This window comes from Apteryx mantelli, unplaced genomic scaffold, assembly GCF_036417845.1.
Source record: "Apteryx mantelli isolate bAptMan1 unplaced genomic scaffold, bAptMan1.hap1 HAP1_SCAFFOLD_44, whole genome shotgun sequence".
Taxonomy (NCBI): domain Eukaryota; kingdom Metazoa; phylum Chordata; class Aves; order Apterygiformes; family Apterygidae; genus Apteryx; species Apteryx mantelli.
In genome coordinates this window covers 2,134,257-2,160,192 of record NW_027118782.1, presented here as the reverse complement: position 1 = coordinate 2,160,192, position 25,936 = coordinate 2,134,257, and the positions used below count along the sequence as shown (strand labels likewise).

General features: G+C 49.5%; 2 protein-coding genes across 2 annotated transcripts; one reads left to right on the top strand and one right to left on the bottom strand.

Annotated features, from left to right (window-relative positions):
• Nucleotides 1-16,064: 16,064 nt before the first annotated feature.
• Nucleotides 16,065-19,436, bottom strand: LOC136996583 (perilipin-3-like). The gene is made up of 7 exons (XM_067317480.1): nucleotides 19,365-19,436; nucleotides 18,763-18,958; nucleotides 17,728-17,810; nucleotides 17,235-17,493; nucleotides 16,820-17,019; nucleotides 16,545-16,673; nucleotides 16,065-16,439 (listed from the first exon to the last, which is right to left on the bottom strand). Exons 1-7 carry the CDS (start codon nucleotides 19,434-19,436, stop codon nucleotides 16,065-16,067), a joined length of 1,314 nt encoding a protein of 437 aa, XP_067173581.1.
• Nucleotides 19,437-19,839: 403 nt separating this feature from the next.
• Nucleotides 19,840-24,394, top strand: LOC136996582 (perilipin-3-like). The gene is made up of 6 exons (XM_067317479.1): nucleotides 19,840-19,914; nucleotides 21,329-21,572; nucleotides 21,826-22,025; nucleotides 22,215-22,343; nucleotides 22,442-22,799; nucleotides 24,315-24,394. The coding sequence occupies exons 1-6, from the start codon at nucleotides 19,840-19,842 to the stop codon at nucleotides 24,392-24,394; spliced, it is 1,086 nt and encodes a 361-aa protein (XP_067173580.1).
• The last annotated feature ends 1,542 nt before the right edge of the window (nucleotides 24,395-25,936 follow it).

The following is a 25,936-nucleotide window of genomic DNA, read 5'->3' as shown; positions in this document are numbered from 1 at the left end:
CTTTCCAAGGCTCCAAACGCAGGCTGCAGCACTGTCGTGAGTTGCACCTTACAGCAAACACACAGCGTCCTTTTTATGTGTTATCTAGGCATTGTTTTGCAGGAGCCTCCTTTAGTTCTTTGCAAGATTGGTCCATAGCTTACCTGAGCTGTTCTGGGTGCCCTTTCTGTACAGAGAAATCAAGGTGACAGACAAGGGTCAGCAGTGCCTACATCTTGCCCCCAGGCTGTGTGCTGCTCAGCCACTGCCATCAGCTCTCTGGGGGGGTGTTTGCTCAAGCCACCGGAACAGCTTCCACCTGCCTTTCCAGGCTCCAAACACAGGCTGCGCCACTGTCTTTACAAGGAGCGCCTCTTCCCTCAGGATGCAAACTTTGCTTGCGCAAGCACAGTGGTCCAGCACCCGGGGGAGGAGAGAAGGGTTCCCTCAGCACTCCTCTACTTGGGGGCGATTCTCCTGCCTCTCGCCACCCCCGTGCCCTGCGCTATCTCAGCTCTGAGCCTGGCAGTCACGTCCACGCCAGAATGCCTGGCCCACCGCAGCAGTGCTCATCTCACCTTTATTCTGTGTCTTTTGGAGAGAAAACAAGAAAAGCCCCAACCCTCCACACTCTGAGTGTGAAGTGTGAGCCGTACTTGTTCTCGCCTGTCGATTTTCTGTGGTTTCTCGGCAACTGCGGTGGGCCGCAAGGCTCCTGCCGCACTGAATTAACGGAAGGCAATCGACTGCTGGCCATGGAAACATTTGACAAGAACTCTGAAGCACAGCAGTCTTCGTGCCACAGGCACCCTAACCTAGGCACATGAACTTAGCTCAGCAACACAGAGGCGAGGGCAAGCGCTGGGAGTCCCCTCTCCTTCCCTGATGACTCCTTGATAGGCCAGGCCTTCCCAGTCCACGTGAGAAAACTCGTTGTGGCTGGTTGAGGAGAAACTCCCACTCCTCTGCCTTGCCAGTTAGGCATAAGGTCTTGTCCCACTGTTGGAGGAGTTGCTGGTGACTGTTGTGATGAGCTGTAAATCACGAGAGCAGCAAAAGAATCCCAGGAGGCAAGAGCAGCGCTTGGAAGTAAAGCCTTTATTCTCTGCTGGGGAGGCGCGGGGAAGGGAGGAGGCGCGGGGGGGCAGGGGGCTCCGCTCCCCGGGGACTCTGCGGCTCTGGGCAGCAGCTATGCTGGAAGATCCTTGGGAGGGCAGCCGGAGGGGCTGTGCCACGCGGCGAGGCCTCTTCTGCACTGACGCGCGAGTCGCACCATCGGCAGCCCCTGCGGCTCCGAGGGAGGCAGGCAGGGAAGGACAGGGCCATGAGCGCCACAGGGTGCCGAGCCTTCCCCGGCCCGGCAAAGGCAGCAGGAGGGAGGTGGAGCGCAGCCCTCTGCCATGTGCTTTGTGCATGTTCTTTTCCCCACGGACTGTTCAAGAGTCTGAGCAAACTCCCTCGCTTCTCTTGCTGGCCGTTGCTTCTCAGCACCGGTGTGAGAGCAGCTCTGAAGGCCGGAGCCACACACCTCCTCAGCTCAGCCCCCAGCAGCCACCCAGCCAGTGGCCTCTCTCAGCACTCGCCTGGCTCGCTCTTGCCCGTCAGAGGCTTTACGCGCGTGGCTCTCCGCCGGGCCCCTCTCTGGGAAGGGGGCTTTGGAGCTGATGGAGGGACGGGCTTTCCAGCACTGGAGCACAAGGTCTTGATGTGGGTGCCGAGGGGTGATCGAGGGGCTTCTGCACGCCTTCTGGTGTGCTCTGAGCATCTTGCTCGGAGCTTTGCAGGACAGGTGGGAGGAGATTAGGTGCCAGTTCCTCTTGAGATTCTTCAGATTCTGCTTCGTCCTCTGAAGGCATGACCATTCCGGGGATGGTGATAGGTGGGAGCTTCATGCCTGCTGGACGCTTGTGTAATTTTTTAGCAGGGATTTTCTTTTCTTCCGGCCTTAGAAAGCCCTGGCCCAGAGAGCTCTCCTTCCCACCTCTTGGTCTGGGCTCTTTTGCGACCCGCCTTCCACAGTTCCCTCCTGAAGCCGCTGTGCTCAGAGGGCGACCACACTGCTCTACTAGCTGCTCCACTAGCTCACTCTCCTCGGTGCTTTCTTCTGAAGTGTCCTCAAAGCATCTTGTCTTGGCATGCATTTCTTTTTCTAACAACTTCTTCTCCTTCTTCAGGGTGTCAAGAGCATCACGGACAATGATTTCCGCATACGCTTTTAATTCTGCATGGAGGTGCTGAACGTTGGAAATGGCATTTTGGATGCCACGCCTTGCAAGCGTGCTACTCTCTTGCGACACAGCAGCAACATTTTGCAAAGGTTGCAGCAGGGGCAACATTGTGGCGTCTGGTGTCCGATGTCCAGAGGCACTAGCTGATCCTTGCCCTTCTTTTGTGACCTGGGTGGAGACAGGTGTCTGGGGTGGCTGCGGTTCTCTCTTGGAAATAGCCTCAAGGGGCAGCTTCGGGATGTCAGAAAATTTGCACTGGAAGTGCCGTTCAAATTGGGAAGCTACGAAGGATTGCAAGGTGGCTGCAACACGCTCAACAGCATCCGTGGCGATTTGGTCAAGAGAAGGCAGAGAAGATGCTCCGTCATAGCCTGCCACCTCAGCTTGCCTCGCTCTGCTTTCTCCCCATTTGCCAGCTCGCGTGGCTCCTCCGGCAACGCGCTGCTGCCTCCGCCTGGCCGACAGCCTGGCCTCAGAGGCCTCTGATGGGCTGCCTACCAAACGCTTCCCCAAGCGATCCAAAAGGGTTGCTGCAATCGCTCTAGCCACCTGTGCAAAGTCCTTCTTCCTGCAGCACCCAGCTGCTGTCATGCTTTGCCTGTCAGGCTGTGCCACAGGATGGAGCCGGGCAGCATTTAACATGCCCCGCTAATGAGAATCGGGCAACAGCAGGCTCTTCTCTAAGCTAACCTCTGAGCTCCTGCAGGAGGAAACCAACCCGCCAATGGCTAAGCACCGCCACTACTGGCCTCAGGGACGCTGCATGCTTGGCTGCTCGCCACACGAGAAACCAGCAACAGGGACCGTGGGGACACGTGGTGCAGCTAAGGGATTTGTGCTGAGTGGCGGAGTCTGAGAGCACAAGAGCCCACTGAGAGTGCCAGGCACACCTGCTCCTGCTCAGCCGGCTGGGGGAGGCGTGCGTCTTCTTCAGGAGCCTCAGGCTTCTCCACGCTCTCCGCAATCCTGGCGAGATACCTTGGAAGAGACATACAGATGGCTGAAAGAGAGCGCCTGGAGCTGTCTTGCCCAGACCGTTGCCTGCTCAGCCCCTGCCCTCCTCCTGCTCTGGGCTTCCTGGCTCCAGTGCCCCAAAGAGCTTCCAGCTGCCTTTGCCAGCCTCCAGGCGCTGCTTGCACCACTCTAGGCACAACCAGCCTCTGCTCACGCAGCAACTGGGCACTTTCCTGGAACACAAGGCCCCAGGCAGCACCTCGCCGAAGGGCCACGGGCCCGCTCCGAGCGCAGGCCTTCCTTGTGCTGCCTCTTACCTGGCCCTCACGTCCTGCTCTGCAGCTCTCAGGCTCTCTCGTTGCTCCCACAGCAGCTGCTCTCGCAGGCGAGAAATGTCCATGCCTTGCGGCAGTTCGGGGGCATTCTTTAATTTTGCCGGTTGTTCTCGAAGCGTTTGCTGAAAGTTGACAGCCGGCTTTAGCTCCCCTTTGCCACAACATGCTCTCACGCGCCTGCGTGTGGAGGCTTCACGCTGGCCCAGAGCAGCGCTCTGCTTCAGCCGCGCACCCAGGGCAGGAGAGAAGGACTTCCCTCGGCACTGCCGGCAGGCGCTGGGGGAGGACTTTCCTGCCCGCCCCCAGCCCCAGCCCTGTGAACCCTGAGCTTTACGTACTTGTTCTCGACGGTACATTTTGTCAGCCTCTATCTTGAGCGTGGTCAGGTACTGCCTGTACTCGTTGAACTCCCGCAGGGTGCAAACGACCTATGGCGAGATGAGGGGGAGAAAGCAGCCACCACTTGTCACGCTCACTCCGCAGCCTGCCTTGCCCCAAAGAGCGCTAAGGCAGCGGGAGCTGCTCCCCTGCACAGCCTGCCCTGCCCAGCGGCTGGCGGCTTTGCTCCCAGCCAGCCAGCCAGCGGCGAGCAGCGCCCCTCGCTCCGCCGCCAGCCCACACGCCCGCTGCTCCGTCGGCGCCGAGGCAGCGCGGCACAGCCTTGGAAGAGCAGGAGTGGGAATTCCCGGAGCGGGCTCTGGGCTCCTTCTGCCCCCAGGGAAATCAGCACAGCAGCCCTGCGCCCTCCACCCGCAAGAAGAGGCTGCAGCAAGCGCTCTGGCAACCTGCCGCTGCCCCTCCGATGGAAACTGCTCTTCTCACCCTGATGTCCAACCTACTTTGCCATCGCTGGTGATGTAACCTCCTCTCCTTAGTCGCCAGAGGTTGCCTTTGCGGTGGTAGTAGGCTCGCAAATGTGGGTCGTGCAGACTGTTGTACTCGGAGCTCAGGGAGCGGCAGTATGGATCTCCCAGATTGAAATAACCGGATGGCTGGTGAAGCTGCAGAAAGTATCGTCCGCAGCATGAGCGGGGAGGAGAGATCAGGAAAGAGAGAAAGAGACTTCCGAGCTTTGTCAGCTCATAGGGTAGTGCTTTCAAGCCTCCGAGGTTGAGGGTATTGCCTGCAGAGCCTGGATTCACATCTCGGGCCCTGCCAGAAGGAGCCCTTCCCCCAGCACCTGGACGCCTTGCTGCCTACTGCACGCAGGGCATGAGCGGCACGCTTGCACGGCGCCACAAGGCAGGCTGGCGTTGGCTCTGGCAAGCTCGTGCACGGCAGAGAGCAGCGGTGGGAGACGCTCTGCCGACCTGTGGCCGGTATCGGGCCCTGCTCTTTGCAACTCCTGCCTTCTGTCAGCGGCACGGAGCCCGGAGCTTGCTTTGCCCGCTGAGGCCTGCCTCATTTAAGGACTGCAGCTCCCACTCTACAGCTTGTCCCCACACCTCCCCCTCCCCAAAGACTCCTCTTCCCAGGGGGTGCCAAACGCACAAGGAAGGGTCCCGAGCTTCCCTGAATAACACCCAAATCTGGAGCGGAGCTCTGCCAAAGCTGCTGGGAACTCTTCCTGCTCAGTTAGTGGAAGGACACCCGCCTTCCTAGAAGAGCAGGCTAAACTAGAGGCCTGTCAGGCGGGGATGGTGCTGGCGACCTTAGGCCTCCAAGCTCATGGCCCGGAGTGTCTCTAGGGACACAAGCTTTCCCTGCTCCAGAGCAGCGGTGCTGCTCTTTAGCTCAGGAAGGTCTCTCTGAGCAGGGCTGCCCTTTCTCCTTTGAGCAGGGAGAGGCCGTGCTGCTGTCTGTCAGCGGTCATCGCCTGCTCCAAGTGTGCCAGGACCCCCAATGAGCAGGGCAGGCTCACAGGTCGCAAAACCTGTGAACGGTGTGAGAAAGACGCTGCCTTTGCTGCAGTGCCCAAAGGGGCGCGAGGTGCTGGTGCAGGGGAAGCTCTGGCAAAGGGGCAGTGTGCGCGTGCCGCTCCCCATGTGGCAGCACCGCTGCCCCGACACCCTCTCTCTGGGGCAACAGCAGCCCACTGCAGCCTGGCACTTCCCAGCCATGGCTACACCCCCTCTCAAGACCGACTCCTCCAGCTCCAAGCGCATCCCCTGCTGACAGCTGCTGGACGAGTCCCGTTTGCCCAGCAAGCTGCCCCATGTGCCAGGCCGGCTATGGGCACTGTGCTAAAAGGGTCACTGGCTAACGGAGATGAGTTGCCACCCCCTAGGGTAAGGATGGTAAAGCCAAGGAGAGACAGAGCGAGAGATTTCCCGGTGCCGTAGGGCATCTCCCTCCCTCCCTCCGAGGAAAACAAACCCAAACCAAGCAGCGCAATCCCCCTGCCCACCAAACTCCTTGGGGCGAGTGGAGTATTTTCCTCCTCCGAAAACTTGCCAGGTACCTGCCTTGCGAGGAGGACGGCTCCACTGAAACTGAGTGCCAGCAAACTTTCCGGCTGTGTTTCTGAAGTACAGCTACTTCCTCAGTGTTCAAACGCCCATGTAAAGCTGAGCTTGTCCTTGCTGGGGTGGCCCAGGCCTGTGAAGCTGTTTCCTTGGTGTGACGGGACAGCGGCAGCCGTAGGTAGGCCGTGGGGTTTTGTGGCCATGCTGCTGTGGCGAAGGAGAAATCTCGTGCTGGCCAGGTGGCAGCGTGGAGAGGAGGTCTCGGGGAGAAGCGAGGAGCTCCCTTTGCACACAAGACAGAGCTTATCCAGTGTTTTCTAAGCTTGCTTTGTGCCAAAGACCTACGTCTGCCTCAGTGGTCCAGGGGGGATTGCTGCTGTTTGTAATAGCTTGGACTGGACAGGCCCGTCCAGACGGGTGCTGTGAACGTGGGTCTTTAGCCCGTGCCTGCTACCAGATGATATTACCAAAGGGACCGAAGAAAGAGAGGCTGTTGAATTCTCTTCTTGTTTTGCTATGGATGAAATTTTCTTACCCGGAGATTTGACAACTGACTGTGCAGCATCTTACGATCGGTTTCTTTATTTCTCAGCGATGATTAAGAACACGGCTCTTTGCTTCCACCCCACAGCCGAATGCTTGCCTTGCAGTCAGGCAAAGCCATGCAGTCGGCAGTTGCCACTATGCAACAGTTTTACAGGATCCCAGGAACAGGAGTTTTGGTTCGACAGCTATTGAGCAAGATGCAGGTAGACTCTTTTTGTCTTTTCCTTTCTAAATACCTTCTAGTATTACCTAGGTTTTTATTCCTGGTGGCAGAAATCCTCAGAAGTGCTGAACGTGACTAAATCAGCCAGTCTTAGAAGTCTTGAAGGCTGTGAAAAGGTGTCCCTAACCAAAACACATGGGAAAATACAGCTTCATCTTGTTGCCAAGAGTACTGTTTGCAAGTGTTATGATAAGTTCTTCCCTCCTAGTACACATGAAGCATGAATCAAGGGCTGTGTTGATTCCCATCTCTCTCTGGATTTAGGTGACATTCCCATGGGGGGAAGACTCATGGGTGCCATGCATTTTTTGTGCCCTTATCTGCACAGGGATTCTAACATCAAACACACCTGTGATTTGCCAAGGCTTCGGGGAAGTGCATTAAAACTGGTGCAATTACTCAAATCAGTAGTGCCGTGTCCTGCTGTTCCCTGAACCTAAAAGTGGCTGAGTCTGTATAATCATCACTCTTATATAAAAACAGCCAGACTTAAGCACAACACAACCTTGGAACAAGCCAAGGCTTCCAACAAGCAACAGGGATGAATAACCAGTATTTTGCACAGCGGATCCTATGACAGAACTGGTGCACCCTGCTCCCCCAGCTGTACAGCTGTGCCAGCGGGTTCTGCAGGAGCTGTCACATAGGAGAAAAGGCTGGTCAGCTCCGCTGTTCTCTGAGGAAGACTTTTTAAGATGTAAAGCCAGGGCTTTGAATTAAAGGATGAAATTATTACAGATGGTAACTTCTGAAGAGAAGCAGTCCTCACCGGGCAGTTGCAGCTGATTATATACAAATAGTTTTTGTAGATTTTTTCCTTTTTTTTTGTTGTTTTTTTTTATTTTTTAATGTTCAGGAGCTGGCTACAGAGTGGGCTTTTCCCAGTAGTGATACTTCATGAACAGTCACAAGTCAGTACAATTTTGCAATATAAAAGCCTGTGAAGACACTGGAATACAGCTGAGTACATTTCTTCAGGTTCTGCTTTTTGCTTTCTAGTAATAAATATTTTGGTATTTATTTAGTAAAGTCATTTCATCTTAAAATTTGCAGAATGAATACATCTCTCTTGGCCAGTCAGAACAGCTTGTTTCAAAATTCCTTATAACTTTATTTGAACAGGAGAGAGAAGATCATATTCTAAAAGAAGCATTTTTCTCAACTCAGACCAAGTTTAAGTTTTTGGTTACTGCATTATTTTCCCCTTGTTTTGGAAACTGCCAGTCCCAAACCCCATAATACACATGGCCATAGCAATAGCAAAACACTGCTACTGCATACACCATGCAAACCAGCAGCAACAACTTTCCCTTAGACTTCCATTTTAAAATGGGTGCAGCTGACATGAGAAACATGCCCATGAGAACAAAATGTTGGAAATACTTATATTCCAATATGAAAAAGAAAATGACAAAATTCCAACTAAATTTTACTTTTGCCCAGCCACATTTAGTCAGGAAATGAGCAAAAAAAAGTCAACATGTGAGTTAATATAAGTTCTGGAATTCTTAGCAACTTGATCTTGTCTCTGCAGACAAGCATGTACACATCTTTCCACTGAGCTGACTCCTTTTGACACAAGGATCCATTCTACATTAAGTCAATCAAAAAAAAAAAAGTTTTTTCTTGGAATTTGCTATGTCTGCTCAGATTTCTTTGCATAGATACTTTGGTGAATGAGATTCCTCAGAGAAAATAGGAACAGCTAGCTCAACTGCAGGGGAATGAAACCAAGCTCTTGGGCCCTCTGTCCTTCCTTACCTTGTTTACTCTAGAATTTGCTGCATTCTCTTTTGAGCCAAGTTCTTTACAGCAGTATTGACAATGGGAAGTTATGAAAACCTGAGCCAAGATCTGCAGCCATCAGGTTTTCTGGAAGGAGTTCTCCATTTTATTTCATTCTGCAACTTTTAAACCTGAGATGTGTGCCAAATCTTCTTACACAGTTGAGAATCTCCAGGTGTGACCATAAATCAAAGCCAGAATAAGGAAATCCTGAGACTAATAATATAAAAGCTTGTTTAGCTTCACACTGGATCTTAAAGAAAGTAAATGAAGAAAAAGGGAAATCTGCGTTGAAACTTTCCTTTAAGGACTGTTACTTAATCTTGTTTCTGAGTTAAAATGCAAACGAAAAGAAATAAGACTTTGGTTCTTCTGCCCAGAGTGGGTAAACCAGCGGACAGAAGAAAAGGGAAACTAATTCAGTGGGAGCAAAATAAGCCTCTAGTCTGCTCCAAAATCACTTTTGTGCTGATATAGTTGTGTAGAGAATTTTTTGTAATTTATCAGCCAGTGCAGCCTTTGGAGGAGGCACAACTCCTCCCCTGTATAGGAACTTATCCCAGTAGGGTACAAGGAATGCACACATGAGGAAGTTAGCACAGGTAACTGATGTGAATTTGAGCACCTCAGCTCCTGGCTGTCTTATTTCCCCACTGTTTCCATGGAGAAGGCAACAGACTCCATGTTCACGCACTGAATACTCCACACAAGCTTGTTTGCCTGCTCATGCTGTCACTGCATTTTTGTCCAAGAACATCTCCATCTGTAGCTATTGTAGCTGTGTGCATTACCCTGTACGCTTTCTCCTGTGTTCCTCAAGGAAGGTTGTACTGCTTGAATTATTCTACTGTACAAAAAGCCCAAGAGACCCTCAGTTCCTTAATCCAGCATGGTGCTGAGCCATCCCTGGAGGCTGCTAACACCCTGAACTCCTTAGTCTTCAAGGGAGCTCAGAAATACTCAGGACCATCTAGGATGTGATCTTCCCTGCTTTACACCCACTCCTGCAGTGGCTAGACTATTACAAAGCATGAAGTCCCCACAGTTCTGCAGCTGATGCTCATTCACCCTTCTGGGCTCATGGTTCAGCTCCACAATGAGGATGAGGGGATCCAGACCAGGGCATATCAGCAGGGGATGAACAGACACTGCATCACAGACTGCATCCCCTCATCTGCTGAGGATCAGCAAGAAGGGATAGGAAGTGAGACATATGCAACAGTAGATATTACAGGCAGAACCATTTTGAAGGTTTAAAATTGCTTTTCTCTCTATTAAAAAAAAAAAAAAGGCAGTGCTTCCAATCAGTTTCTTGCAGGGTAAACACTGCACTCTAATTTGTTTGGTAAACCTTGTATTTTCAGCCATAATTACCCCATCAAGGCACCTAAATGAAGATGACATTTGAAGTGACCTTCAGCTTACAGCTGCAATAACCGTCCCACAGGAGAAGTGGGGAGGGAAGGCAGCACTTGGTTCCCAAGGTGAGAGGTGCCTGTGAACATGCCAGCCAGATATTCCTCCAAAAATCAGCCCAGTTGAGACAGAGAATCATGTTTCAGTGGGGACAGCATGCCCAAGACTAAGCTCTTTGATGTCTCTGCTAGAGGAAGGACCACTGTAAGGTAAAGGCAGTTTGTTGTTTCCTCAAAAACAGATAGCTCAGGATATTTTTCCTTCTAGGGAATAACAGCTCCTGCAGAACTGAAGTAGGTGAGGATACTGTTTCTTAGGAAACTTAGGCCCTCTATCCTTCAGCTCCTTCCCTTCTATCCTTCTCCTCCTTGGCCAAATCCCACCCAGACTGAACCCCTCTCTGAACAGTACTCTCCTGCTCTTCTCCCACTTCTCTGCTCTGGTCTCTTCAAACACTCCTCCCTGACACACTAATTCTCTCCATTAATCCCAGTCCCATTTGCAAGCTGCCATAGGGGCCCTTTTCAGAGATATCTTGAGCTGAAGATCTGCCAGACCTTAGGAGTGTTTCTGCTGCCTGTCCCAACTCTTGCCCCAGCAGTCCTGGTACACTCAGCTGAGAAGGCAAGCTGCTAATTGATAAGAAACTGATTAAGAGCAACGAAGTCCAGAGTTTGCTTCCATCACCCCCAGGTGCTGAACTCAGACCAGTAAGCAGCTGAACTCCCTCGCCCACCTCTGAGAGCTGCAGAGTTGAGTAAGGACAAAACTAACATTTGAAGAATTCTGCAATAAAAAGGAGACTGCTGAAACTCGCAGAGATGCCCAAGTGGGCAATGCAGGAGTAGAGATGGGCAGGAATCTGTCTGAATTTGCCTACCTGGCCAGCATTCCTGTTCCACTGAGCTCCCAGAGTTTATGAAGGGCTTAACACAAGTGGACAGAAAGACAGTATCAGTACTGAGGATGGCACAAAAAACAGCCACATCAGCATTCAGCTTGTTAATTATCCTCTGGATCACCTCCCCTCCACATTCACTGCAGAAGAATCTCAAGGCATTTCCAAACCTAAACAAATATGAGAATCAAAAGGAGACTGGGAAGTCAATACTGCAAATGGATTTTCCATTACCACAAGGGCAGGCACCAATGTCCAGAAAGCACCACAACCAGGGTAATTATTTGCTGCCTGTACTCTGTATTCACAGAAGGTGCCTTGCCTGGTTTGCAGCAGCAAAGGGCAACTGCGTTATTGATCAGGTCAGATGTCTGTCACCCTCACAGGCATCAGGGGGTTTCTGAACAAGCCACACAAAGGCAGTATTGGAATTGTCACAAGTTCATGCTTGATTTGTAAGGCAATCCGAAGCAGATTTATTGACCCCCTTTCCTCCTCTGCGGGGCAGAGGGAAGCAAAACAAAGCTTTGTAGGACCTGTCTGGTCCTACTGCCAGGACCTGACAGAAGAGGCCTCCGGCAGGAACCTCTGGAAGAAGGAAGAGTGAATGCTGAGGCCTGCAGAGGTTTCTAACTGGAAAAGCACCAGTGCGCCCCATCTGGGAGCATGGATCACTGCAAAATGCTGCTATTGAAAGCAGCCCTGCCCTTCTCCAGCAAATAAATGCCTTTTCTCAGCTGCTCCTAAACCCATCCTGATCTCACCTGATCACCTCACCCTGTCCAGGGGCACAGGATCCAACTCAGAGCACATGAGGTATATCAGAGCACAGGGAATTCCCTCCAGGGTTAGCACTCCAGTGCACTGAAGCATCCAATCTTTCTCTGATGCAAAGTAGGGACAAGTAATAGGAAAGAGGGGATAGGGCTTTGCAATATAAAAGCACAGGGCCAAATACTAACCCACAAAATAGAATTCCTGCTTGCTCACATCAGACAACAGCTGGAGAAAGATCAAGCAGAGTAGTTCCCGCAGCCTGATCCTGCTCCCACACTGACCAGTCACGATAGCATCATTTCCCAGCACTGAGGGTAGAAACATCATCCCTTTTCCTTTGCAAATTAATTCAAGTCAGCTTTGAAGGACTTAAGTTCCCCAACCAAGATGACTTAAGGTCATATAAAAACTAGAACTCACGGGAAGTTCACACCTAATCCAGGCCCCAATTAGCAAAGCAGCCCTTAAGGGAGGTCACAAGCTTATTCTTGAAACAGAGTGTTTTCTTACAGCAGGCAACAGTACAGTTTTTGTAGAAGAGGTGACAGTATGAGTGCATCAAGTAGCGTGGAAATAAGAGGGTGAAATTAAGCTCCTTGCAAACAACTAGAGAGCCTTTGCCTTTCAGCACTAGCCAAGAACTTTAGAGAGATTAGTCTATTACCTTCATGACAAGGCTGCTAACCAGAGATTTGTGAAAGTGACAGCTTTTTAGAGCATGCCCAAAGTAGTCTTCGCCCAAGACCAGCACACTCCCTGACCTAGAAGTCAAGCATTTGAACAAAGAGCAGGGAACAGAGAGAAAAAGGTAGAAGTGCATGAATACAAGTGGAGAATTAAATAACTAAAATATTAAGCAAACTGGCAGAGGGAAGTGAGGTGGCATCTAGGAAGAGGCAAACAAGGAGCAAGTGGCCCTGTGATTGCATTTAAAACTCAAATCAGCCTGCAACTGAGTTATCACATGTGGCCACAGCATAGCCAGGGAGAAATAGTAGGAGGAAAGGGTAAAATATAATCACTTGGGTTATAACTGTCAGAATCAAGGAACACCACATCATTCCCAAGGGCCACTAAGAGCCAAAAGAGACATCTCAAAGCATTTCTACTGTGCTGGGGTGCTTGGCGAGGATTGTCACATTACTTTGTACAGAAGTCTAAAGAAGTTTGTATAATTCAAAGCATAGCTAGTCAGAAAAACAGGTTTGGATAAGATTGAGAGCAGTCTCGATGCTCCCCACCGAGTTCAGATGAGTTCCACTTTAAACCATCACAGAAAGCCAGTCCATTTCTTCTGCATCCATCTCTTTCCACCTTCATCACTCTGCTGCCTCTGCAGCATAGATGAGACCAAGAGAGGAAGAACTCACAGGAAAGTCACACACCATTCCTAGCCACAACTAGTCTGGTGAGAGTTTCGCCCTCCTTGCTATGTCTAACAAATCTCAACGGTTCCCTAAACCTTCTGAGGTTAAATACAGGAGAAAAGGCACATAGACACTTCCACTCAGCCTACCCTTCCTAAGCAGAGCTTTAGGAGCTGCCGTGAAGAGGATGGCTTAGCCTGTTGCAGGCCATAGAAGCTCTAGCAGTACTACAGAAGAGCCAAAGCCATACAGGTGCTAGGTTGCCCCCCACAAGGGCCAGCACAGGGAATACAAGGAAGATCCCAGCTGTGTGCACAGCTTGAGTTTTCACCTGCTAGCACCTGGAGAGAGGCCCAAGGGTAGGGTGGCTAGGGAGCAGCATAAGACAATGGCTCCTTCAGGTTACAAGCTGGATGTACAGCAACCAGGAGAGAAAGGAAAAGACTTTCTGCTCTGTTCTCTTGGGCTTGTCTTAAAAAGATCTCAGGAATGCAAGTACTTTGAAAGTCTTTCCCCTAAAGCACCAGTTTTATTTGGACACAAAGCCTGGGCTAGGACTGCACAATGGGGCTTTGACTTCTGCAGTTTCACCTCCCTGTAACATCTGATAGTTGGCAGCTCTCTCTCAGGGTGCCTTGGGTAAATGAGGCAAGGTGGGAGCAGGGACAAACAAAGGTAAAAAGTGCTATCTGGTAGCCCTGAGCCCTCAAAAGGCAGCCACAGAGATTCCCACCATTCAGAGCATCTCTTAGCTGGGAGAAGAGAGAAATGAGAATTATAGATTTTAAAAAGTCAAGGTCTTTAAGGAAAAAAAGTGATTGTTTTTCCCCTGACATTTGGGCAGTTCATTGCTTTAAAGACATCCTTGAGGGGCATTGCTCTGGAACCTTCTAACTGAAGAGAAGGAATTACTCATGCTAGCAATCATCCTGTTTGCTTAGCACAAAGAGGTCATATTCACAGAAACAGTTTACCTCCAGCATGGTTTAGTAGTCCATGTTTTTCCTTTATAAACTCAAACATCCAGAAACATCCTTCAGGGGGGAAAAAAAAAAGAGCCCTTCAGAGTGATTCACCTTCTCCCAGTAGGAAGAGAACTGGGCACCAGGCTCCCAGGGTAAGAGTAGCCATTAGTGTGTATAGGAAATGGAGTTAAGCAGTAAGTTAGAATACGCCCCAGTGATCCATAAGTAGACAAATCATGATTTACTAGGCTAAGCATAATATTAATCTGACATGCTGCAATATTAAAATCAATATAGCGTATGGGAATATGTAATTATTTCCTAAGAAGCACTTTTGTCCAAGGAAGTTTAAATAACAAGGTTCAGACACTAAGGTAGCGAGGTGCAGCTTTGCTGTTGAAGAAGAGAAATTGCAGCAGATTTCCTACTGAATAGCAGGACTACTTCTGCTACTGCTTACAATTAGTGCCTCACTTCCCTCCCTACAAGCTCAGCTATGATGATCTCAGGCAGACTGAAGCTGCCTCTCCTTGAGCTCTTTGCCAGGGAGGAATTGCTTGGCAGTAATCAAAGCATCCAGAGGAGAGATGACCCCTGCAATTTATCTCACATCAGATCTCGACAATAGCTTGGCCTGGCAATTGTCATTGGCTTATTATTTTGTCTTCAATGAGACCTAGTGGCTACACATGAGAAGCAGAGTTTGGGCTGTTATCTGATAGTCTCTGAAGTGCTCTGCTCAGTGAAGCTGGACCTGGAGCTTTACCACATCAGGGGATCACATTGTATCAGTGGAATGACTGAACCCAAGACTAAAGGGCCACATGAACCTGCCATGGTACAGTGCTAAGCCATTACACACAGTAATGTGGGGATAGAAGTGTAGCTGGAGCAGTAGCCATTTCTGCTTAAGAGAAGAAAAATAGAGGAAGAGTTCTTCCTCTAAACCCATACTTACTTCCCACAAGGGGGCCTCCTCCCCCGTCCCCATTTCTAACATCTAAGAAAAGGGAAGCTAATATTGGTGTCTCTGGCATTAAGTCTGGAGGAAGCAGCACTCACATTGGTAACAGATTCCACTTTTTTCCTTGAGAGGAAGGCAAGCCATACAGAAGAGAAACAAGTATGACTCTTATTATGTCAGTCCCTCACTCCCAATGGCAAGCAAGGCATTTGCTCTATCCTCCTCAGCTACTCCATAGTCTGGTAAGTCTGGGGTGGGGGGAAGGGGAAGCTGTTTGGAAGATGGCTAAGCTTGGTAGCTGAAGAGCTTTTGGCTCAACTGGAGCACCTCCTGGCTAGGAGATGGTGGTGCCAACAGGACCAGCACCAGCAAGTATCTGTCACCTATGCTTTAGTGATTTCCCATCCCAATGGGTCCGCATCTTTCCCAGGCAGCCACTCCAGCAGTCCACTCTCCCACCACAGACCTTGAAGTCTTCACCAGACAGAAGACAACTATAACTCTAAGAGGGGAATTAGGCATAAGAGGTGTGGCAGAACACACCTACCCCCCCACATGCACACACACACACACATCTCAGGCCCAAAGTGTGGCAGAGCGCAACTACCCCCCCCCCCCCATATCAGGCCCAAAGTGTGGTGAAGCACAACTATCCCCCCCATGCACAAACACCTTATCTCAGGCCCCAGCTGACCTCAAATAACTGACTGCGCCCAGAGCTGACCAGGAGGAACTAGGTGATACTGGTTGCAACTGGTGAGGCCAGAAATGGGCATGAGAAAAAAAGGTACAACTCCACACCAAATATTGTATGACCATGAGTCAAACTCCGTGCCCATAAATAGCGCTGCAGCCTAGAGCCCCTTGAGCTCTCCTGCACAGCAGCAGGCTGCACAGCAGTGAATGTCCCCTTGAGTTGGGAGGACATATCATGAACTCCTTGCTAGAGAGGAGGAAGCATTGGATGCTTCAGCTGTTTTACTTCTGGCCCAAGTATCAGCCCCTACTCCTGAATGGATCTACAGCCATTTAGGAAGTGTGGCCCTGCTACCTCACCTCCCTCAAGAGTTCTTAAGACTTCTTACTTAATTCATCAATACCCAATAGTCACCACAGATGTGACATCTCACCCTCAGCTGGAATGGTGCGTGTGTAAAGTTATCCCAGAAAAGACTCCCCCCAGAGCTGAGCCAGGCAGACTGTGTTCAGAGCCTTACTCCCTTTACATGAGGGTGGCAGAGGTTTCATGGGTCCCTGCTCCTACTGCCTGTGCTTCCTTCTTCTCCCTTGGAGAGAAGGGTCCCACCAGCCAAGAGAGAGGCATGTTGTTCTTCAGGCAGTCCAGCAACTCCTCCATGTACTCCTGGATCACAGCCAGCTTCCCCTGGCTCTGGGTCAAGATGCTGCTGGACAAGTCCTGGAAGGAGCTTGCTGCTGAGAAAGCAGCATGAAACTCCTCTAGGTTACCAAGAGATTGTTTCACCTTATTCTGAAGGCTTGAAGGCAGGCCTTGGATTGCAGATACTATTTTACAGCAGGTGATCTGCAGCTGATGTGTGATACTGTGTGCCATGAGCAGGGCCAGAGACTCCATCTCCTAGAAGGAGGCAGAAAGGAGAAGGTCAGAGGAGCAAGTTACTTTAAGAAATCAAGCAGGGAAAGGGTGAATCAGATCCCTCTGCTTCCCTCCCCATGGGCATACCTCTGGCTTTGCAGAGTTTGCATCTCCACTCTCCCTAGGACACTTCTTACTCCAGTCCAGCCACATCTGGCATAGTTTCTCTTGCCCTTCCTGAAGCTTTTGGTTAAATCCTTGCTTAAACACTTCAATCTGGGGGGGGAGGGGGGGAATCAGAGTGTCTCAAGACAGAAACCTGCTGGTCATCAACACAGCTGTCACTGTCATAGTGAGGTTGAGACCAAGTCGTACATTTGGCCCTGTCCTGCTCTCCAACAGGGAGGCAGAGCTCTACCTACCAGTTCAATGATGCAGTGAAGCTGTGCAAGGGCCTCCTGCATGCCCTGCCAGGCCCGCTTCATTTTATCAGTTGAGCGCAGGTAGGCAAACTGGCGGAGTTCATCAGAGAGAGACCCCAACCGCACAAAGTACCTCTGCTTCTCCTGCTGCTGCTCCACAGATATTATGTCTGTGCCCTCCCCAGATGCTGCCAGTTTGGCTGAGGAGAAAGACAATGCCTGTAAGTGTCTGACCAGAGATGCTTAATAAGAAAACTAAACAAGCATCAGGAGAGCTTGGACTATGAGCCAGGTAGCCTCCAACATGGCATTTCCTATTAGTTCTTAAACCCATTTCAAAGATGAGAAAACAAGGTTGGTATCCCCATTTTGATGATCCTCATTAAATATGCAGGCACATATGCCACTTCCTGACCTAGTTCCTCATTTCCAATAGGCAGACTGAGGTCATCTCCTGTTTCCTCCAGCACAGCTCCTGCTCTGCTCACAGCCATCTGGCACACTCTGGAATCTGTAACCATTGCCACACTGCTGGTCACTGCAGATCTGGCAGCCTCCATGCCACTCTGAAGAGCCTCCTTGGTTGCATCTATCACCTCTGTCACTTTGCTGCTCACAGCATCCTCGGCATCAGCCACTCTGGATGACATTAGCTCTTTTGTGTCAGAGAGAACCTACGGAAATAGGCTAGTGTCAGATAAGAACTGCAGTGCTCTGTGACCCAGTCCCTGCTGCACCCAGAGGAGTCTTCAGACAGTATCTCCTGTTTGCTTTCTTACTCCTAAGAGAGCTCACTCTATGCACGCAGAGATTTGTTTCCTCAAGAGAACTTGAAGTATTTCTATCCTTGTAAAGGCCAGCTCTGCCCTCCTCTTCCAGCCAAGGAGGGCATAGCCTTTGGTTCTTACCTGGTCCATTGACTTTTGAAGGAGAGGGAGCTTCTCCCCTACTTTATCCAAGCCCTTGGAGGCATATTTGTTTGCCACAGCAACTGCAGAAAAGAGGAGGTGTCAAGACTTGGGTTTTCTACTATTTCATCTTGCAAGTCCTGCCTTCCCGATTATGCTGCCTTGCAGGGACTGTGGGTAAAGACTCCCACTCAGGCAGATGTGTTTTGATATAAACTGGATTTGCTGAGCAGCTTGTCTTGGTTTCCACTGCTGCTTGGTCTTGAGCTAAGTCTGTTCACTTTGAGAATAACCAGTCCCGACTTGCACTAGCAAGAACATAGCCACATACTTTGGAGTCCCACCTGCAGCTTGTTTAGTTCTTGACCAGACAGTTGCTTAGCTCTCACTTCTGCCCTAGCCTCCATGTCCCAGGGATCTAGAATCACACAGTAAACAGGAGGGGGCCCACTCTGGTCTTAGAGTTAAACCAGGCCTGTCACATCAGCTGTTTTGTCAGACCCTTGCCATCAGGATCAGCCCCCCTCCCTCCATGAGGTTTAAAAACTTCTCACATGCTGAGGGTCTAGTTCTGGTTCTTGGGTTTTTTTTGTTTGTTTGTTTGCTTCCCCCCCCCTCCCATTTGTGGGAGTCGGGGGGGGGGGGGAAGGCAGCTCCACAGGAAACAGGACCATTAGTAATGATAGCCCTCCAAGTGGGGTTTTTCTTCCAGCCCCCATGGGCTTCTAAGAATCAAACTACAAGCAGCTGTCACCTAATACTTTGGGCCTGGCAAGATCAGTTTTAGGGTAGTCAACACCTGAGTCAAATCCAGTCCTTCAGGAAGAGACACTTCTTCACACTACTCTGATTAGGACTCAGCCTTTTTTGCTTTACTTGTAAGTCTGGAGCTATCCCTTTAGTAAGTCAATGAGAGAGGTGCTTTTCCACACCCAAGGGCTCCTTTCAGGGTTGGAAGGAACCAAAGAGTTAGGAGTCCCTCTGGGAAGGGGATTTGGCCCTCACAAGCAGGTGTAAGCCTCCCCACCACATTACCTTGAGGCTCTAGTGTAGTCAGAACTGGTTGCACACAGGTAGCTGTGGCTTCAGTCACACTCTTCACTCCTTGCTCTGCTGCCTCACCCACAGATCTGATGTAGGGGTGGCTCTCCTTGGTGGAGACATAAGCTGTAGAAACCACATCACAGGCAGAGCTGACCAAGGTCAGGTTAGCCACCAGATTTATTGCAGCCTACAAGGGCAAAAAAAATAAAACAAGCCATGAGGCTTCCAAGCCTGACAGAGCTTTCTATGCAGCCCTGCACCAAAGCTTCACCTTTCTGCCTGTTCAAGTAACCTGGTCTGGTTGAAGGAGGGCAAACCACAGCTCATATTCACTTCAAAACCTGCAACTCACTAAAGAAACAAGCTGTGGAACGCTATTGATATTTATGGTTGGTCCATAACAGAAAGGTTTTCTTCCAATACAGAGTCATCCAAGGGACAGAGGAGAGTGTAGACAGTCTCAGTACTGCTAGAACCTTGCCCAGCTCCAGTTCATTTGACGTAGTTATTAAACAATTCCAGGAAAAGCTTTATCAGAACAGGATCGCATTGATGTTAAGCTGGAAGACTCCACACTAGTCAGCAAGACACACGCTGCAGTCCATAGAGGCAAGTGCATCAGGTTTCAGGGCCCCCAAGACATGGGAGCCATTCCACGAAAGCATTGCCCAGGCTCTCGACTAGAGGTGTAGAGAAGCATCGCTCCTAGCCAAGAGCCAGGCTATTTTGCTTAATCTAGCAGGTTACTTACAGGGTCTTCAGGCCTGCTCTTTTGGCTGTGCCACCACTCATTCCCAGAGAAGCTGCAGGGCACAGGCTGAGCAGAAGAGACTCCTCCCTTTGGGCAGGCTTAGTTTCCCCCTAGCCACAGTAGCAGCCGCTTCCTCACACCTGCACCCAGAAGCTGCTGCTCCAGTTACAGCTCACACAGAGTACCTACCTGCTGTTCCAAGTGTCTCCCCCCCTGCTGATGTGGGGGACATGCTGGCAGGATGTAGAAAGTCTAAGATCTATTTACACGTTCACTTTCAAATGCATTTGATTTCTGATTTGCCTTTAGTTGCAACAATGAAGGAATGTGTTTACCTGGGACAGGACAAATTGGAAGACAAGTTGCCAAACCTGCAAGAACCAGATGACAAGGTAACAGTTTCTGGTGGATGGGAGGCCAGGCGAACTTGCTTGTCTAGCTGGACCTGGCCAGTCTCCTTGTTCTGGGCTGAGAGAAGAGCAAGGCTCTCTTCTCTTCTCCCACCAGGTATCTTGTGAGTCACTCATAACTGACTTCAGTATTGAATCTCTTTGAACCCTTACCCAGCAAATGGTGTGCCTTGGTCCTGAACTTCTATGCAATAAAATTTAGACTTAAATCTGGTCTGTAGAAACAAACAAAACAAAACAAAAGAAGGGTGGTGGGTGGCTATGACCTCCAGAGAAAAGCCTTGTTACAGACCAGTTGAATCTACATACATGCAACTTCTACTGGAGAGGAAAGAACCAATATTGACTGAAGGAGTACCTTGACTAAAAATGCTAATCCTTCAATCTAACACAGAACTAGAAATTCTCGCCAACTAGGAACATCCCCCCCCCCCTTCTTGGTGTCCATGACATATTCTTCTGGAACGCTCTCCCTCACAGAGGAGATGAGACCTGGGTACCTGCCAGTTCCCTTGGGCTGGCTCAGATGTCCGTTCCCCCTGCTTCCTACCCCAAGGCTCCTCTAACAGCCTAAACCAGCTCCTCCTTTCACTCCCAACTTCCTTTGGTTATTTTTGCCTGAATGGCTCTTTTGACTGTCTGATCAAGCCTGGTACATTTAGTCAATAGACTTAAATGCAAATTCTGAAGTTAGATGGCAAACATACTGTAATCTGTACTCAGTAGCTGCAGTGCAGACACTCCTGGCGCTGGACTTTCCTGCTGAAATGATTAAAAGACAAAGGAAACAAACAAATAGTTACTCTCCAAAAACAAATGAGTGTTACTTGAGCACTCTGTGTTGAGAGTTTCAATCCTGCAGCTCTGTCCCAACTGGGAAAAGTTTGAAGCTGCAAAGCCAGAACCCTCTGGAGCTGTCACAGCTGTTCTGACTTGCCCTTCTGTCCCCTTCTCTCCCAGCTGGTGGGTTGGTACTCTGCTACATGCATGTTCTAGAGTCCATCTTCTGGGAAGATGTTAGAGCACAGCTGGAAACTCTTTGTATCCTTGCTGCTGGACTACTGTCCCTTGACAAATTTGAATACTCTAACCTGAGGTGAAGTTTCTTAACATTTGTTGTCCCACGTTCTTCTCACTGAAGCTCTCAATGACAATTTTAACAAACTGTCAGATTATTTTTGTGGAAGGTCCCATGCAAGTCTCATTACAGTTTCCACATCCCACAAACTGGGTGAACTGCACCCCAAGCAGAGCTTACTCACACTTGTAGTCTGACTTATTCCCCACCTGGGCTGGTCAAATAGCTCTGATGTTGAAACAGTCTCATCAACCTCACGGTTGTACCAAATGCTGTTCTACAGAAGTGGGTACATTCAGTCTTCTGATCTCTCTCTAGGTTCTCTCTGGCATCAAAGAGCTGGTGTCACCCAGCATCACTGGTGCCGAAGACGCTGCGATCAGAGTGGCGGTGTTGGAGGCAGCCAGGGAAGTTGTTCAGAGAGTCCTGGAGTCTGCTAGGTCCGTGGTGACCAGCCAGGGCATGGCAGTGGATTGCGAAGCAGGCAAGATCACTGACAGAAGTGTGGAAGCTGTGCCAGGAAAATCGGATCACCATTTCCCCATCACAGATGAGGAACTAGGTCAGAAAACACTTGCGTGAGGCAGATCTGCAAAGAAGATCTTTCTAGGCTTCTCTGCAATGTAGAGAGGTAGCGCGAGTGTGTGTGGTTGGGGTACTCGGCCTCCCAGTTCCTGCTATATTTGGGGGATACAGACACTTTTAAAAGCCATGGTCACTCTGACTCTAACCTGCAAGGCTTCATGACTGCTGACCATCTGTCGTATGCACTCTAGGACAATTAACAATTAACTTCTCATCGCTGTTTTTTCCAGCTGACCTTGTGGTCTCTGTGGAGGGGACTGAAGGGGCAGCTGTCCAGCAGCAGTCAGACCATCAGGGTTATTTCATACATCTGAGTTCCTTGCCCACTCATCTGCATCAAAAAGCCTACCAGTGCTTCTTAGCCAAAGTGAGGAAGATCAAGATGGTCACGCAGGAGACTTTCTCAAAGTTGCAGGAGGTCATTGAGCTGGTAGGAACACTGTTCTGTCTCCAAGCGTCCTGTCTTGAAGCTGCTTGCTGTACAGCAGTCTTCCCCTTTACTCCCTGTGAAGACCAGGAGGATCTCTGTGCCAGCTCACAAGCTGGCTGGGGTAGTCACAAGGCAAGTCTTGCTGCTATAGTAATTCACCCTTGTCTTAGCTTTCCTGTCCTACTCCAGATTGATTGTGTCAAGCAGGGTATTGATCAGAAGCTTCAAAATGGGCAGGAGAAGCTGCACCAGATGTGGCTGACCTGGAACAAGAAGCAGCCAAAAGAGAGTGAGGACGCAACTTCCTTGGAGCTGAAGGTAGTGGTCTGCTGGAGATGCTGGCTCACTGAAGCTGTTTTGGGGTGGGAGTGGGTGCACTGGGAGCTGCTTCTAAAGTTTCCTTTCCTCCCCTGTAGTGGCTGGAGGTCCAGATTCTGGCCATGTCTCATGGCATCACCCAGCAACTGCAGCACACTCTGCAGACTCTACTGGCCAACAGCCAAGGCTTCCCATCCAGCATCCAGGACAAGATGCAGCAGGTACAGCAGGAATTACAGGAGACCCACAACTCCTTGCAGGCTGCTGCTTCTTTCCAAGACCTGTCCAGGAACATCCTGACCCAGAAACACCATTTAATGAACACAGGCCAGGAGTGCATGAATGAACTGCTGGAGTATGTGGAACATAATAGACCTCTTGCCTGGCTGGTGGGACCTTTCACACCATCTTCTAGAGCCTCTGTAGGATCACAAAAAGGGACAAAAGAGAAGGAAGGTGAGGGGAATAAGTCCTCTAATACCTACTCTTGTGGGAACCAACTTCTCTAGCTAGTACTGATATAAAAGTTTCCCCTGAACTGTGACTCCTGCTGTTGATAGTAAATCATCCCTCCCCTGCAGTGCTTAAAACTGATCAATGACTTCTAATCCAGGAGTACTCAGGATTCAAGAACAGTTTTGTAACAACAGGCATTCTTGCATGTAAAAAATAAGCAAGCCTGGTGATCCCAAGCCACCTCTAAATAAATTAAGATCAAGCGTGTATGATGCAGAAAGCTTTCTGAAATAAAGTCATGTGTCATCACTTGAGGCACTCCTCTGCTTGGCTACCCACCACAGCTTTGCTCACCCACGTGTTGGGACATAACCTTCATTTCTCACTGTGTCCCGCAGGAACATGCAGTGCATGGTGAGGAGCAGTAATCACTAGGTGCTGCAACTTGTGTTCCACGAGAGCCCCTGGTCCAGTCATGGTCTGTCTATCTACATTGCAATATTGCAGTCTATCTTCCCTGCCCAACAAGGTTAGCCTAGTTCAAAAGGTCTTTCCAGATGAATCCCAATGCTGCTTTTTCCTTATATTGTCAGCATTTCATTCCTAGGAACATTCTGTAAGACCTATCTGCAGTCTACCTAAAATGGTTCACCTAGATCTAGACGCCTGACTGTGCGTGGGTAGTGTGTATGTAAAACCCTGTGGGTTTCCCAGACAAAAAAACATGAATGTTTTTGCTTCTACTGCCTATGGTGAGTGTGAGCTGTCACACAGTAAAAAGCAAACAGCTAGATTTCTTCTTAAATTCCTTTAGTTGCCATCAGAGAAAAGCAGAACTGTTTACAAAGAGATGAGTGTATCATCCTGGCTCAGCACCTGTACTCCTGCAGAAAACCTTTCAAAACCATACTGATTTCCAAGAAACTGCTACTATTCCCTCTTGCACCCACTCTTTATCGCTTATTTTTCATGGCTCTTTTTGAAAGTAAAATGTTTTGCTAAGTCCCCTTAGCAGAAAAAAACTCATACAGAGGTAGAAAACAGCAAACAATTTTGTGTTGTGGGTATGCTGCTGTTAGTACCAAAGAGCATGTCCCAGTGGTTTGTATCACAGAGGAACAGAAACTCTCCAGATGGAAATTGCTGTTCAGATCCTTTGTAGTATTGGCTTAGCCTTGCTTAGCCTTTCTGTCTTAGAAAGATGTATTGAGTGTGATAGCTGTCAGCCTGCTGCGGAGTTTAGCATACTGCTGGACAGTCAGGTTTCAACAACTGTGTAGTTATGGTGACAATTACCACTGTTGCCTTGGCTGAAGCTGCCGAGCATCTGTATTTATAAGGAAAATAAAGATGAACGGTCAAAAATAAAGGGAGACTCTTGAAAAAAGAAACAGGAGAGTTTCCTTTGTCTGGGTTTTTCTCCTCCAATAAAGATCAGAATACCCCTTCCCCTGGAATCTGTTAAATCAAATTATTTTGGTTTAATGGGTAACCTTTTTTCCCCATCTCTTTTAGCAGCAGAGGAGGAGAGGGAAAGTAAAGCAGGACAGGAAGAGGTAGCCAGAATTGGCATTGGCTATACCTTGTGCTTGTAGGCTGATCACTTAATATAAGGTGATGCAGAGAGATTAGGGAAGCTGAGAGTGCTGAACCAAAGTGGAGAATCCATTGCTGCTAGACCACTGACAGTCAATGAGAAAACTTGTGCCAGCATCTCAGGGCTGGAGTCACTGCTATAGAGACTGTATCCAACTCAGTGGCAGGTTGCTAAAACAGCCAAAGGACCCAAAAGGTAGACTGATTCTGAAGGACCAGACAACATCAAGCTGACTGCTCTGAAAAGCAGTTTGGCTTTTTTTTTTTTTTTTTTTTTGGACAGCATGGGTGGTATTGACTGAATGCAGTAATTGGCTGAGCAAAGTTTGGTCTTCAGAACTGAACCTAACCCATCAGTATGTACTAGGAACTGTTCCAGTCTGGGGTGGGGGAGGACAGAGATCCAGAAGCAGAGATTTGCTTCTCATCTCCTTTATCTCAGATGTGCTGAGCGTGTTGCAAGTGCTCGTAAATCCCTATAACAACAATCTGGAAGAGACTAGTGGAAGGACAGAGAGCTGAGCCTTGCTTGGGTAAGCTGCCTGGCCACAAGCTTTGACTGTGCTGCTACCATTTCAATTTATTTAACATAGGAAGGATGATTTAACCCACCTCATCCACATTAGACAAGGAAGAAAAATACACTTCATTAAAACAGCTAAGTTAGAAATCAGCATTTCTGCAATACAGCTGGATCAGTCTACCCCTATTTTTAACAGCTGGCCAAACTCTCTGCACCAGCTGGGCTCATTCCTGTAAATGGTTCTGCTCCCCAAACTGAAGGCTGTTGTGGATAAGGAGGTCTCTGTGAGGCACTGCAAAAATGCTCCTTTCCCCAGGGCTGTTCTTGCACAAGGTGAGCCTAACGTGCCACCCCTCAGGTGTGCTGCCAGAGGTAATCTGAATATTGGCTCTGAAAGCATGGCAAAACCTCTTATTGGAAGGAAGATGTGTAAGGAGCCACCTGAGGGCTGGGCCGAGCTCAGATGGGAAAGCTGGCACCTCTGAGAAGGAGATGGTGTGATGCTCTGATGAGCTGAGTGTCCCCGCATGGGGAGGAAGAAGGCAGGGAATGGCAGGGAGGTTGTTTGTAGGATGTCAGCAACACCACAGGTGAGTTCTCAGCCATGTCTATCACCAGCTGAAATATTCTTGCTAGGGTGTGTGTGTGTGAAGGAATGGGGGGGGGGGGGTTCTCCCTGTTCAGTGCTGAGACCACATGTTGTTGAGGAGAGCTAGTGTCCAAGGCAGGGGATGGAGATAATACTGATGCTCTGTTGTGAAGGACACAAACTGAGTGAAAGTTTCATGTCACAAGTCATGGAAGGTAACTGATTCAACAGGGCCTGACAGTCTGCTCCTGAGCAGTTGGTGCTGGAGAAATCAGTGAATCAGCTAGCTCAGTTAATCTAAGAGGGTTACAGTCAACGATTTATTTTGTCTTCTTATTGCATAGTAAGCATCTGCACCAGTTGCAAATGAATCCCTGTTTCTGTGCTCATTGTCACATTGACATCTGAAGACCACAGAGCTATTGTGAA

What these genes read in the sequence shown, in the direction of transcription:
- LOC136996582 (XM_067317479.1), top strand. Translation starts at nt 19,840, where the DNA reads ATGAAGGAATGTGTTTACCTGGGACAGGACAAATTGGAAGACAAGTTG. An exon ending in CATCACAGATGAGGAACTAG is followed by an intron (nt 21,573 to 21,825) that starts GTCAGAAAACAC and finishes TGTTTTTTCCAG; the next exon opens with CTGACCTTGTGGTCTCTGTG. An exon ending in TGCAGGAGGTCATTGAGCTG is followed by an intron (nt 22,026 to 22,214) that starts GTAGGAACACTG and finishes GTCCTACTCCAG; the next exon opens with ATTGATTGTGTCAAGCAGGG.
- LOC136996583 (XM_067317480.1), bottom strand. Translation starts at nt 19,436, where the DNA reads ATGCTTTCGTGGAATGGCTCCCATGTCTTGGGGGCCCTGAAACCTGAT. An exon ending in TTGCCTCTATGGACTGCAGC is followed by an intron (nt 18,959 to 19,364) that starts GTGTGTCTTGCT and finishes TTGCCCTTGTAG; the next exon opens with GCTGCAATAAATCTGGTGGC. An exon ending in GACTACACTAGAGCCTCAAG is followed by an intron (nt 17,811 to 18,762) that starts GTAATGTGGTGG and finishes TCTTTTCTGCAG; the next exon opens with TTGCTGTGGCAAACAAATAT.